This window comes from Lissotriton vulgaris, chromosome 2_1 (genome assembly GCF_964263255.1).
Source record: "Lissotriton vulgaris chromosome 2_1, aLisVul1.2, whole genome shotgun sequence".
In the NCBI taxonomy this organism is placed as follows: Eukaryota; Metazoa; Chordata; class Amphibia; order Caudata; family Salamandridae; genus Lissotriton; species Lissotriton vulgaris.
Window position 1 is genome coordinate 561,093,196 of NC_141687.1, and position 15,454 is coordinate 561,108,649.

General features: G+C 47.3%; 1 protein-coding gene across 1 annotated transcript in view; it reads right to left on the minus strand.

The window, feature by feature from the left end:
• ERBB4 (erb-b2 receptor tyrosine kinase 4) overlaps positions 1–15,454 on the minus strand; it is a 2,375,242-nt gene that overhangs the window by 844,313 nt on the left and 1,515,475 nt on the right. Inside the window, exon 4 of the mRNA XM_086955561.1 lies at positions 5,250–5,384. Coding sequence (XP_086811687.1) covers positions 5,250–5,384 — 135 coding nt within the window. The remainder of the gene's footprint in view (positions 1–5,249; positions 5,385–15,454) is intronic.

Here is a 15,454-nt window from a genome sequence, read left to right on the forward strand (position 1 = left end):
TTGAGAGCATTGTTTATTTACCAATCCAAGATGGCAACCGTCATTTGAATCAGTACATAAAAATGTAATTATAGTAGTGTGAACATGCTTTTAGTAATGTGCAGCAGATGGAAGATGCTTGGCCCTCCAAAAATGGAATTAATACAAAAAATATAGACTGTAAGATGTTCAGGAAGCAATGGAGGAAAATGTTGGAGGATTGATGGGGTATGGGAAAGCAATGGGGAGTGGGCAGTGGTCAATGGAGGCTCTTGAGGATGGGCTGATGAAGGACAACACTCAAAAAATAATAATATAAAAGCCATGGAGAGATGGGGAAACCAATGTATTAGCTTCAGAGGAGGAATGGAGGAACAACACAGAGGAAAAACATAGTTCGCCTTTGGAAGCAGTGGAAGGATAAAAGACAGCCAATTTAAAAGATGGCACAGAAGATATGCTCCGGGAGGGACAAACACAAGAAAAGAGAGCCAAGCTATTGAATAAGGAGCAAGCAAATGTGAGTGACAATTAAATCAACCAATGGTATGCAACGGGAGAGCTCTAAGTCCACAGTTTTTATTATGGTGAACAAAATGGTTTCACCTATAGACAGCTAAAGACTGTCTGGTAAGCAAGACCCAGAAAGGGTAGAGAAAGATTGACAGTTGGAGTTGGCATTTGAGGTAGCTTATATAATTAGGTAAGAGGGGCAGCAGAGAGTGGCAAACTGCCTCACATTACGCAGGTTAGTCCTGCACTTGTGTCTCCTGTCAAGCTGACTGCAGAGAGGCACTGCGGTATCCCAAATGACCCACATTTTGGTTTCCCGCCACTTTCATCCTTCTCCTAATACATGCAACTTTCATCCTTTCAGCCCTTCATGATCTGCAAAAGAGAGGTCTGTTTGTGGATCGGAGGGAGGAGCTGAAGCACAGGAGGGATACTGCCCATTGCACATTCAGGTAGAGACACCTGTGGATAAACAGCCCTGAATATGTGAATGATAATCCGGATGGGTATGTGTCCTCGGACTATGAACTTGGCCATTTATTTCTTCCGTTATGCCTGTTTCAAAGTACTCACAAATTGTCAGATGAGAGGAACGGTGCACAAAGAGAGTACAATTTACCCAGAATTAAAGCTAAACACTTTGTTAAAGTAATACATCCAAGCCTGAATCACAGTCCCAAAGGCAGGGGCGGCTTCTCTGTAATGGCAGAGGAGCGTCACCCCACTGGTCAGAGCCAGTCAGTGAAAAATAAAATGATAATAAAACAATTGTATAATTTTATTTCCCACTGACTGACTGAGCTACGGAGTCTTGAGCAGGGCGGGACGGGCCATGACAGAGAGAAGTGATGGGCACTGTAAAGTGCGCATGTCGGTTTGACCGGCCGTCTTAGGGCGGCCAAACAGGCATGCACACTTAGGTTTCTTCAACTCAGCTGTGTTAACAGCCATGTTGTAGAAAAGCCACAGGATCCCTGTGCCTGAGCCAGCGTCAGACCAGCCCACTCAGGCCAACCCTCACGCTGCTCTCATGCTTGGTATAACTTGAAAGCAGCTTCTGGATTGGATGGGGAGCCTGTGCTTAATCCTCCAGTGACAGACGGGAAGAGAGAAGCACAGAGGTGGCCAGCAGTATCAGCGTTGGCGTCAGGATAGGTACGTTAAAAAAAAAGTATTCTCCTAAACACCCACCCACTTTAGTTTTTCAGCAGCCCCCACTGCACAAAGGCAACAATCTTAGTACTATATTGAACTCTGGTGAATATGCCTTGAGAGTCATTGATTTCCTCTGTAATAACCAATCCATTTTCAACCACACACTCATGAGTGGCTTTTGCATTGATTGTAAATACTACCAATTTTCCAAAAGGAAGCAGAGGAATACCTTTGAAAAGTGATTGCCCATGAATGCACATTTTGGCCAAATGTAAATTTAAGGATTAAAAACAATTTCTACTGATTCATCAGTTTCCAACAAGTCCACTAGACCACTACTGGGGTGGTAGGGATTCTGGCAGCTAGGAAACAGCACTACCCTGCCCAGAGAAAAGTAACTATGTTGTGGGCTTACTTCTCGCATATTTCGGAAAATTGTTAAAGCTGGGATTAAATGCCACATTTTCTAGTTCATTGGCTAAAACACACCTCCTCGACCACATCTAGTTCTGCTGTCTGTCCACTTCCAGTAATTTACCCACCTTCTTAGGGAACCTCTCGAGAGTTTTCAAAGCACTCACTGTCTTTTCTTTGGTTCCCGTTGGCATTTGGTGGTTGCTGGGTAGTATACTTGGTGGATATTGATATTTTCCATTGTTTTTATAAAGTTTAAGACTATTTCATTCCATTTTAATACCAGAGGCATTCATTTTTTCTAAACAGGTCTGTCACAAGCAGATGAGGCTTACCCAAGGAGGTGCTACAGGGGTTGGAACTCAAATGCAGCATGAATAGTAATCAGTCAAAATGCTCTATCTCTGGATGAGGTAAATGTTAAGGATGGCCTAATTTAGCGGAAGGGGATTTAGAATGAAAACCCAAAAATATGCTATATGGCTCATAGTCCGCCCGTTCTCCAAAAAACTGCTTCTAACACAAGTACAAAGTGTCTCCGTGAATATATATGTTCCCGCTAGGTCAAAGTGTCCTGCAATGTGATAATAGAAAGTTGTCCACCCTAGTGCTGCATCTTCACTCTTCAGATTGTGAGGCAAGGGGTGGGGCATCACGATTGATGTCTGTGTGAAATCAATCCTGTTTTTGAATAGTCTAACAAAAATGCTATGGGCTGTAATAAAAGCAAAGAAAATTCCCTCATCCCCGATTGAGTAATAAAAGGCAGCTGTAATGTCCAGGGTCTCACTCCATAGACCCTGGTGCCACTGTACATGCCACACTAATTATCATCCAGTTGTGGCAAAGCAAAAAGCCTTTCAAGTTGATAAGTGTTCTATAGAACTTTGCAATGGTTGCAAAAAATCCTTTGCAAAAATTCACTCCAACCTGAGACACACAACATTAATGCACAATCATTAATCAAATTGTGTGAACACAGCACATAAACAGTGGTCTATTTAGGATCTTTTAAAACATACAAGTGTTCATTTAATTCCAAAGTAAGTGAAATGTTGAACCCGGGAGGTTGGGGGGAGGGGGTGATAGATTTGACCTGCTTCTCTGCAATTGGGGGCATTATTTAACTCGATTATGCGACTCAAGCCTGCAAAATGCATTGAAGTCTTGTAAGGTCATCTCTGGTCATGGTCATGATTATGCTGCAGCTGTGCCTATATAATGAGCCAGGTAGATGGATAAGGGGATTCACTGCTGCTAATGTCTGTTCTCTTAGTAAATGGGAAATTCAAAACTGTCTAGAAGGACGTTTGTCTTGGGTGTTTACAAAGACAGGAGCGGTTCTCTCAGGCAAGAGATTAAATGATAGAAGAAATGTCTTTATTAGGTGTTGGTACTCTCAATATGCGCGGGATGGTTTCCAGAAAGAATCAGGGTATCAACAAAAATAGCAATACTATTTCCTACATGTATGTGGTGGGGATCACGTTCCATCCACAGTATCATGGTGTGTTGCGGTGCCCCTGAAACCAAAGTATGCTTTCCCAACAGAAGCGGTATTCATTTTAGTGCTATTGAAAATATAAATAAAAGGCTGAGCCAAAAACCTACACATTTTGACTTCTGATGCAGCAGTTGCACACATATCCAAACTAGGTACAGCAACCAAAGTTATTGTCTAATGGGAATAGAGCACAATTTGAGGATTGGGTGGGGAAAGGATGAAGTTGGTTTGAAGGGGGAGGTTGGTTTGAGAATGAGGTATGGTTCAAAGATGGAAGGTGGTGTAGAAATAGGAGATGTGGTTTGAGGATAGAAGACTTTGCCAAAACAAAATGGGGCCTGAGTGAGAGGGCACAGCTGCGCATAGACTGCAGAGTTTAATGATTGGAAGGCGTATCCAACAAAAGGTACTGGGGTTGAGAATGCAAAAGGGACCTCATGATTAGAAGTGGGGTTCAGGGTGGGAGGAATTATTCAGCCCTAGGTGGGTTTTGAGGAGATTCAGGATTGGAAGTGATGTTAGGGCATACAAAGTGAGTTTGAAGGATTAGTAGTTTTGGTACATAGCCGGTCGCAAGGACATAAAGGGGTTTGTTGATAGAAACTGATGTTTTAGGACCTAATGGAGGCTTATAGGGTTCTGTGTCTTCAGGATAACTTGGGGCTCCTACGCCTGGAAGAATGAACGATGGGTAGGCACTGACAATATTACATGGCCAGATGCAAACAGGTGGCTTTTAAAGAGTAAGTCACTCTGATTGTAATAATGAGTCCAGATTCTTGTGGTATTATCTTTTATATGTTTTATTTGGTTTGCTTCCTCTTGTTTTCTGTCCCTAATGAACCTCAGTTAATTAGCTTTGCACAACGTAAGCTGAATTTAGGAATTGTTTTATTTCATGGGTAGCAGTGCTGTACATTTTCCTAAATGCTATTATAGCTTTAACTCTAACAAATACTAGTCCTTATGTCCGGCCTGGCTTCACATTCAACTCAATGTTTCTTCTTTGACCAACACAGCATGAAAAAGTGACAAATTGCACATGATTTCCAATCCAACAAACTGACTCATTGCTGTAACAAACACACCAACATGGAGGAAACTACAACTACTATGCACAAAACAAAGCCTTACTTAAATAAAATCTTGGAGAACGTAGAGAGTTAGTTGTGAAGCTCAATGTGAAACATGTGCCCTCTCATTATCAAAAGACCTTTAAATATGTCTGAATCAATCCATAGTGCATGACGACAAGTCACCAGATTCTGTACAAAGTTAATTCAACCAGCGTTAAGCTGGTCACATAAAAATACGTAACACAATACCATATAAACCTGCACTCATTCATACAAGCAGAAACACCACAATTGACGCCTCAGAATGAAAACTAGGTAAACCCTAGAAGATTCAGGAGAGCACATGGATCCAGTGTGAGGGGTATTCCAAAACCATAACATTAAAGGCCTTCCATCTAGGGGTCTGCATGGTAGAGAAGACGAACCAGTGATGAACACCGATGGTTCCACCAGGAAAAGCTGGAGGACTGGTCCAGTGATGGACTCTTGATGAGCCGCATGCAGGATTTCCATGTATGCTCAAAGACTGCAATAGACTAAGTAGACATTAAGGCCACTTGTGAAGAACAGTCTTTCAACAGATCCCAATGGTAAACCAAACCACTTACATCCAGCACTGCCGTTGATGGGAACCAGCGTGAAGTTGGACGCCCAAGGGTTACGGACGATGTCTTGCCAATGAATTGTGTCAGCGTAGCAGAGGAACTTGTTCTGGCCAACATATACACCGCCATTCAGAATTTCTGGAAAAAAAAAAATTCAGCATCAGACTTTGGAAAGAGTTTCGTTGATATAATGACATGGACTATATTAATTCTATCCATCCTTTTTCTCAAGACCAATAAACTTTTTAGGGTAAGGAGAAAAAAATAAATTAGTTAAAAGTTGCACAAATCACATTTTTACAATTTCGGTCCTGGTAAATGGAAATGCAATTCCTTATTCAACTAAAAAAACAAAGCACAATGTTGGCTTATGACCTTGAAGGTTGAGTCAAAGCATGATGCAAGAATCAATCTAGTTGTGTCCCCTTTTGACAAAGTGTGACTGTTATTTAGAAAGCAGAGCATGTTTTACCCATGTAGACCCGGATTATAATTTGAGTGAGGGGTATCCCAGGGTGCTCCCCCAATTATAGTTGACCTGGTGTTCCCGCACTGGCACTCAGGATATCTGGCCGGGTCTTGCAGGAGTCTCAAGCTTCAAGCGCGGCACAGAATGCGCCCTCATGTTTCACCCCGGTCTCCTCTGGCCCGATAACCCTCCCAGTCTCCACAGCCTTACTCCAAAAACCTCCATTCCCTCACCCCCATTTGCCACCAGCCCAGAGCAGGTTTACAGGAGTGAGGTGTGCATGCCACCAGTACTGTGCAACTTATAACAGGGGAAGTGGTGTTTTGTTATATATTTCAGCTCTGAAAAGAAACGTCTTATTAATCATTTGAGGGAGCATTGGATAGTTCAAAGAAAACGTTTCACACAGGAATGAGAGATTTGGCAATGACATGTACCCTTTAAAAATACTGCTTAAACAGCATTGCAAAAAGCGAATACATAGCCAACAGTTTTTTGTTAGTGCACTTTAGAAAGGAACTATGTGGAAATAAATGTACTGTGCACCAGCAGTCATAATCACACATTCCAACCTTGAAAATATGCCTCATGGGAAAGAATTTTTGTTTTTTCAAAGGGGCCTTTGTCATTGTACCTTTAAACAAAGCTCAAGGCCGTTAGATGGTACAGGAGGCATAAGTGTACAGGTCCAGTGCTTTTTTGGGCCTCCAGCCTTGTGCTGCCAACTCTATTTGACATGTACTGACATGTGGGTTGCGCAAAATATTATTGTCCCATGCCCAACAAAACCTCTGACAAGCCAGAAGACCAAAAAAAAACAGTTTTTAGAACACATGTCCAACAAGCCAATCCACACAAACCTTTTATTATAAACAGCTTCTTATCAGAGCTTCCATTTCCCCTATGCATTATTGCACCTCTTATGCTCAGGCCTTCCCAGTATGTAAATAACTATATGGAGAAGCAGTGTCCATGAAGCAGGAGCAGCAGCTCTCGTCTAATTGAAGATAAGTGCTATTCCAAGAAGATCCAAAAGAACCATATCTGGGCCAGGTTTTTTTTGGATAATGAGACGATACGTTTTCATGCAATACATCTAAATGCAAGTTAGATAGTATGTAGTTATATGAAAACCTGGGATGGGTCCAGCCCTTCTGAGCCAACGTTGGACACATCTTTGCAAAAGGTCTGATTGACACAGTCAGAAAAATATTTGCACAGCTCAAGTTTTGGACAAATAATACACATTATAGAGTATACTTTGGATTGGAAGAATATGTGTACTGCAACTTGTGTCTGTCATTTAATACTTTAAGCAAATGTGAAATTGAAACAGCAACGTTCTTAAATTGCTTCTTCGTTGGTACAGGTCCCGACATTCCTAAAAAATATGGAACATTTCTCATCTTCCTGCTCCTCTCGTTTCTGAAGCGCCCATTTTTAATTGGGAAATGAAGATCCTTGCCCTTGGAAACAGACTCCCGGGGCTGCACACGTAGCCCAGATCTGTACATTTTGAAGAGAACCTCCCAAGATTCCCTTTGAATGGTATGCCCTCAACGGAGTTCGATTTTCCCTGGTGGTGGGGTGAAGGAAAGCCCGGGGGAATCATTTTCACTTAAAACATTTTGACCAATGATGTAGAAAAATTCACATTACAGCAATATAGCAATATTATTTGGAACAATAACAATATATCTGCATTTACTTAAACTAACAAGACTTCTTACGGCAAATTGGTTAATAGACGGCCATACAACGAAAATATTTCTAAAATCTTATCACTGGCCCCTCCCTCTCTCATCCATCTGGTCTACTCCTGTTTGCATATAATGTACCCTATTATCTTCTTCCACATCAGTATTTAGAAGTCAGTTGTTCTGATTAGGTGAAAAGAATCGCAGACATATGCATGGAGTATTACCCTGAATGTGCAGTGGTGCAGTGGGAACTTGCACCCTCTTCTTTGCACATGTGGGGCAATTTTGTGTACAGAAAGGGTTGCAGATGCTTGTGAGCAGTACTTAATTAAAAAAAAATAGTGAGAGGGCCCTTTATAGGAGGCCACAGCAGCGTGTTCCAGCCACTGCCAGCACTACTAACCATTACCCCCAGGTCCCTACGTCCTCGACACCTTCCTTACAAAATGAGATTATCCTATCTCTGACAGAAAAAAGAAAAAGAAGGAATGCTGGACCTACCCTCCCCCTCCCGCCGGGAGTACAAAAGGGTACATGTCCCAGCAGTCCCTCTGTTTCTTTTTTCTGTCATTCTGACAGGGATTGCTGTGGCGCGTGGAGCATGGAATCGGCTCCTGCGCCGAACTTACCTTCCGCTGGGGCTTCGGTGTCCTCGGCGGTGTGGATGGCCTCTCCCTCCCTGCCGGGCTTGGGGGGAGTGGCGCGGGCTTCCTTTTGGCGCTCCTGGGGGTCGCGCTGTGCTGTGGGAACGCGTGGACCTCGCGTCTGCCCGATGGCCGCCCCTCCTTCCTGCCGGGCTTGTTAGGGGGCGCGGCCGACTTCGCGTCTGGGATTGGCTGGTTGGAGGATGCCTTCCTGTGACGTCGATGCCTGACTTCCGGTTTGGGACAGAGTCAGGCGCTTCTGCCCGGTCGTTTTTCCTGATTATTTAAACGGGGGCAGCTGGTGAGTACCGCGTAGCGGTGTTTCTTTCCTGTGCATTTCTTGCTGATTGCTACTGCCTCCTGGGTTGTTCATTGCTTCAGGATGGGGAAGAGTTCGAGGAAGAGGCGTCATAGGGAGAGGTCCTCCTCTTCTTCTTCTTCTGCCAGTGGGTCACGTTCTCCTTCTCCTGCCCGTTCCAGACGCCGTGGTGGGGGTGGGGATGCGCGCTTGAAGCGCTTGATCAGGGAGACCCTTACTGAGATGGGTTCTGGTGGTGCCGGTCGCAAGGTGCCTGCTGCGGCTTCCGGTGCTTCTGCTTCCTCAGCTGACGAGTCGGCTGGGGCTGGTGACTCTGAGCTGAAGGGGAAGTATATTGAAAAGGACGCACTTCCAGGTATCCTGATGCACGTGAAGCGGAATATGGGCTTTGCTGATGACGCTGTTCCCAGTACTTCTGGGGGTTCTTTGCTCCGCCAATTCCAGAGTTCTGCAGCGGTGGATGTTCCTGTTCATCCCTTTATTAGGGATGTCCTGAAAAGGGAGTGGGCGGATCCGGATCGCATTATGGTTCCGCGTTTCATGGCCCGTCTTTACCCACTCCGGGATATGGCTACGGATCTTCCTGATTCCATCCCCATTGACTCGTTTGTTGCGAGTTTGGTGGGTCGCACTTCCTTATCTGAGGACGCTGTGCTGAAGGACCCTGTGGATAAGAAGGCTGACGGAGCACTGAGGAAGGTTTATTCTGGATCTCATCTGGCCTTGAGGGCCGGGGTTTATGGTACTTATTTGTCGCAGTCGCTGCTGTCTGACATTAAGTCTCTGTACCAGTCAATGGACGATGCCACGGACTGTTCTGAGCTTCTTGAACACATTGAGCGGCAGGTTGAACTTCTGTCCGATGTGTCTTTTGATGTGGTTCGAGCTGCTGCGCTTTCTGGTGGGGCCTGTGTGGCGGCTCGGCGCAGTCTTGTTCTTAAAGACTGGAAGACTGACTCTGCGCAGAAGGCTTGTGCCTTGCGTTTGCCCTTTCAGGGTTCTATGCTGTTTGGGGGGGAGTTGGAGACCAAACTGCACAAACTGTTTAAGGAAAAGAAACATTCGTCTTCTTTTAAAGGGTCTGCTTCTGCTCCTGCTTCTTCTGCCCCCTCTAAGTCTAGATCTTTCTTTCGGCCTTCCTTTCGTGGAAAGTTTGGGAAGGGCCGTGGAAGGTTCTCTTCTGGCGGGGGTCGGGACCGTAAGGCTAGGTCTCCCCCTCCCCCGAAGCCTCGCTCCTGACTCTTTGGCTGTGGTTCCCGGGTTGTTGGTAGGAGGGCGGCTGCGCTTCTTCCTAGATGCCTGGGTTCAGTCATGTTCAGACGCTTGGGTGTTGGATGTTCTGCGGGAGGGTTACGAGGTGGAGTTTTCTGTTCCCCCTCCCGATTCCGGCCTCCGCCCGACACCCTGGCCTGCTTGCCGGTCCAGGAGGGACCACCTGGTTCAGGGGGTGGAGGATCTTCTTCGGAAAGGGGCCATTCAGGCGGTTCCTCCTTCGGAGGTGGGGTCGGGCTTTTATTCCCTGATTTTTCTGGTGCCCAAGAATACCGGGGGTTTTCGACTGGTCCTGGATTTGCGGCTCATGAACCGAGGGGTGTTGCGTATTCCCTTCCGCATGGAGACCTTGCAGCGGATCATTCCGTTGGTTCTGCCGGGTCACTTCATGTGTACCCTGGATCTGCAGGACGCCTATTATCATGTTCCGGTGCATCCAAGGTCCCGTCGGTTCCTGAGATTTTGTGTTCAGGGGTGCCACTTTCAGTTCCAGGTTCTGCCCTTCGGCCTTCGCTCTGCCCCGAGGGTTTTTACGAAGGTTGTCGCCCCCTTGGTTGCCTGGCTTCATCTCCGGGGGGTGATGGTGTATCCATATTTGGACGATTGGTTAATCCATGCTCCCTCTCGGGCCCTGCTGTTGGAGGCGAGAGAGTTGGTTTGCTCGGAGTTGAGGCGGCACGGTTTTCTGATCAATCTGCCGAAGTGCCACCTGACCCCTTCGCAGGATCTGGTGTTCATTGGGGCTCGGTTTCGCACGGACCTCAACCGGGTGTTCCTACCGGAGCCTCGGGTGGTAACCCTGTTGTCCCTTGCTCGCAGATTCCAGGCGGGAGGTTCCTTTCGGGTGCGCCTCTGGTTGCGTCTTATGGGTCTGATGGCGGCGACAGTCTTTACGGTGGCTTGGGCTCGGTTTCACCTCCGCCCCCTGTGGTGTTACCTTCTGTCTCTCTGGGATCCGTTGTCCCGCGATTGGGAGTGTCTGGTGCCGGTGTCTCCTGTGGTTCTGCCTGCACTGATTTGGTGGTCGGATCCGGGCCATCTGTCTCAGGGGCTCCCCTTGCAGCCCTCTCCGTCGCTGGTGTTGACAACGGATGCCAGCGCTTTGGGGTGGGGGGCGACCTTGGGTTCTCAGTCCCTTCAGGGTCGCTGGTCCCTGCTGGAGAGTCGCAGGTCTTCCAACTGGCGGGAGTTGACTGCTGTGTCCCGTGCCGTGATGGGTTTTCGGGTGTGTTTGATGGGCAGGAACGTCCTGGTGCGGTCGGACAATATGGTGTCGGTGGCCTATCTCAACCATCAAGGGGGGATTCGTTCGGCTTCCTTGAACGCAGTGGTGATTCCGTTGTTTTGTTGGGCGGAGGGTCACCTGCTGTCTCTGACTGCGATTCATATCAAGGGGGTGGACAATTGTGCGGCGGATGTCCTGAGTCGCTGCTTTCCGGCTCCTCTGGAGTTGTCTCTCACCCGGGTTGCGTTTCGGCTTGTGTGCGAGAGGTTTGGGCGTCCCTTTCTGGACCTCTTTGCCTCCCGGCTGAATGCGCAGCTTCCTCGCTTCTGCTCCAGGTTTCGGCAGGAGGGTTGTTGGGGAGTGGATGCCCTGTCGGTTCCCTGGCCGTCCCGCCTGCTCTATGCCTTCCCCCCCCTGGCGCTGATCCCCAGGTTTCTGTCCCGACTGTGTCTGGAGGATCGGGAGGTGGTGGTGGTTCTGCCCTTTTGGCCTCGGAGGTCTTGGTTTCCGACAGTGCGTCTTCTGGCGGTTCGGGGCCCGTGGTTCCTCCCTCTGTCCCCGTCTCCCCTGCGGTCCTCACCGCCACTGTCTCTTCTCCGCTTGCGACTGTCGGTGTGGAGGTTGAGAGGCAGGGGTGGCGGCGGCGCGGATTCCCGGAACATTTAGCTGCTGCCATCCAGAGTTCCCGTAGGCCTTCCACTCTCCTGTCCTATGATCGCCACTGGGGTAACTTCAGTCGTTGGTGTGCGGCCTTGGACCTTTCCCCTTTGCACTGTTCTTTGCAGGCGGTGCTTCAGTTTTTGTGGGAAGGTTTTGAGAAGGGTTTGGCGGTGTCCACCTTGCGTGCCCAGTGGGCGGCTGTCCGGGCTTTTCGTTCCCCGTGGGGTAATCTGTCTGATGATGAGGATTTGGTCTCCAGACTGCTCCGTGGTTTTTCTCTGTCTCGTCCGGTTTCCCGGCCTTCCTTTCCCCTGTGGGATTTGCCCTTGGTCCTTCGGGCCTTGCTTAGTCCTCCGTTTGAACCTTTGTCGGAGGTGGATTTGAAATTTGTGACCTTGAAGGTTGTGTTCTTGGTGGCCATCACGTCTGCCCGACGCCTGGGCGAGTTGGGGGCCTTGATGTCACGGGAGCCTTTCCTGTCCTTTTCGGAGGGCGGGGTGGTGCTCCGCCTTGATTCCTCCTTCGTGCCCAAGGTCGCTTCTCAATTTCACCGGTCCCAGGAGTTGGTCTTGCCTGAGTTGAGTTCTGTTCTGGATTCCCCGGGTGGTCCTTGTTGGTCCTTGTTGGATGTGTGCCGGGCTTTGCGTATTTATCTTGAGCGCACGACGGCTGTCAGGTTGACGGACTCCCTGTTTGTCTCTTTTGGGGCTGCTCGCCGTGGACGTAAGGCTTCGTCTGTGTCCATTGGTCGATGGCTGAAGCAGGTCATTTCCTTGGCTTATTCTCTTTCTGGGTCCCCTCCTCCTGTGGGTGTTCAGGGTCGATCTACAAGGGGGGTGGCGGCCTCCTGGGCTGAGGTCCGGGGTGTCCCTCTTTCGGAGATTTGTAGGGCGGCCACTTGGGCGTCTTCTAATACGTTCATCTGGCATTACCGTCTCCTCAATGTGCTGGGTGATGAGGGCGGTTTTGCTTTGGGGGTGTTGGGTTGTGTTCGCCCATGATTTATGTTCTGTGCTCAATAAATGCCTGGTTTTTGCTGTACTGGTTGTTTGTTGTGGTTTGTGGGATGAATGCCGGGGTTTTGCTTTGGTATGTCTCATTTTGTAAGGAAGGTGTCGAGGACGTAGGGACCTGGGGGTAATGTCCTATTACTTACGGTAATCTTCATTACTCCGGGTCCCGTAGTCCTCGACACCTTCCTGGCTTCCCTCCCTCCCGCCCTGTTTGCCGGCCTTCATCCTTTGGCTTGGTATTTCAGAGGGACTGCTGGGACATGTACCCTTTTGTACTCCCGGCGGGAGGGGGAGGGTAGGTCCAGCATTCCTTCTTTTTCTTTTTTCTGTCAGAGATAGGATAATCTCATTTTGTAAGGAAGGTGTCGAGGACTACGGGACCCGGAGTAATGAAGATTACCGTAAGTAATAGGACATCACACTCGACAAGTGTGAAAATTCTGATTATTTCATGCCACCCAAAGCTATAAGAATGACTTAGGTGCCAGGTATTACTCATTTTTTATGTATATTAAAAAACTGAGCAACTGTTGTGCTTATTTCCAAATTAGTCAAACGTCTCTACCGTATGGTGGACTGTAAAAAGTGCCGGTATTGTCAATTAAGTGCTGGTGCCAAGCCACTGGCTCAAATTAAGCAATGCTTGGGGCCACTTTGGTAACATAGATCACCCACAATGTGTGTCAGCGATATTCTTAGGGTTGTTTCTTTATCTCCACGGGGGTCTGGGCACATGCAAATGAGGGAGACCCCATGCCTTTGCTACAGTACAGAGTGGGCCCAATGGCATGCAAGTGGTCTAGGGATGCACTGATTGGCACCAGAAGCTCGTGTACTGTTAGTGCGCCCTCCACACACAGCACCCTCCTAAGAGGGGCCTCAAACTCCCCCTCAAGAATTATGGCCAGTTTCAACATCGGCTGTGAAAGGTGGTTTCAAAAATCTAATCTACATTTCATGAACTCAATGTAAACCTGCCATGGCAACAGTGCATTTTTGGGGCGGTACATAGTCCTGGAGGGTGCTAGGTGCACCCAATTTAGCTGGGCATCCCGAATAGATAGAACAAAACTGCTTTACCCAGTCTTTAGTCTTTAACAGGCATTCCCATTCCCCACTTGATTTGAAGATGTATTATTTGGGTTTTTTAATCCATCGTGACATCATTAAACAGATGGTTTCTTCTAAAGCACAATCAGAAAAGTGTACATAAACTATAATCCAGCTCCTACAGGTCAGTGTGTTTTTGAAAGAATAATGAACGCATTTCTACCCTCAAGTATACAAACTACGGAAAAGGAAACCTCAAAAGTGCTGCCTTGCAGGGAAGAAACACATATTCGTGGCTTGAATGCTGCATATTTCATTGATGGCGATCTAGTTACTGGATGGGTTTCAGATATGCAAAACTAGGATGAGGACTCTGAAATGCACACTACTCACATTTTTGGGCGAGCTGGGTGGCTATCACACTACCCTCTTCATTAGCTGAAAGGCCAGGGTCTTGATAAAAAAGTTATTATATATTCATTCACGCGCTTAAGTACTCTGTTTAAACTTTCATACTAAGATGATATGCAGATCGAACTCCGAGATTAGCAAACTTGCTGATTTATTAGAAAATATTTCATCAGTGGCGTCACACTTTTCCGAGCCCTCGGGAGTCCGTTTTTTACATGGAGGTGTCCAGGTGCAGATTCGTTCCATCCATTTTCTGTTCGTCTCTGTCTCGCACTCTCTTTCCTGGTTATTTTGCTGTGCCCACAGTCCTCGCCTTGTATGGCTCTTTCTCACCTAAAGCCTCTTTGATCTCCATTGTCTCTCCCTTTTTCACCTTCTCTGTTCCTCCCTCGCTGTTGTGCCCCCTGTTCTCTCACTCCACTTTACTCTTGCCCTCTGATAATCTCCTTCTCACTCTGTGAAGCTGTCTCGTCACCTCTCTCTTTTTCTCTAATTGCGTTCCTCTCTCCAGAATTCGTTTCACTTCCCTCTTTGCAATATTTCCCTGACATGGTTCCTTGCTTCCTTTTCGCCATATCTCATTCTCAGTCGGTGCTTTAAGGGGTTAGGTACTCACAGACACCAAGTACCTGCACTTCTTCAATTGTAAAGGGAGAGTACCTGCACTTCTCAGAGAGGGTGCAGTACTTTAAATAAGACAGTACCAGCACTTCTCAGGAGCCATCAGGGACTATGAGAAGTTGAGTACCTCTACTTCCATATCTGCATCACAGCCAGTGCTCTTGGTTCCTCCTTGCACTTTTACTGTATTTCTCTCTAAAAGGATGAATGCATTTCATCTTTGGCTCTAGCTTGTGTTAGGCAGGCTGCTCTACCAGGCTATGCACTGATGTGGCTTTTGGGTCACCCATGATTTGAAATATCTATGGGCAGTGATTAATATGAGCCAGTGTTTGCCGGTGGGGGGGCACCTGCACTTAGATTTGAGGACTGGCACTTATTTTTCCACATCATTTATTTACTGAGCGCAACATAGGAGAATTACACGGACTGAAAGACGGAGGAACAGAAAGACGGCAAAACCGTCATAAAAGGAGAACGCAGGAACCTTCTGGAATGACATAAAGGGAGAGGGAGTGGCTGGTGGTGGATTAAAGAGGTCTGAGCAGGGCCACTGGAATTATGTGATGATATGGCTGCTGCATTTTCCCACATAATTGTATATTTGCTGCATTTGCCGCATAATCCATTATCTGCTGTACAATAAGCAGATTTCAACAAAATAAATTGTTTTTAGCTCAAACGGTTCGAAAGTTACTAAAAACGCAGTGACACATGTTGCTGCGCAGTGGAAGTCCCTTTGTGAAGGTTGACTGGTCACCTATCTGTTGCTTATTGCCATATTTGGGTGTTTAACTGGTACTGATGAGAGGCAACCTATGCCC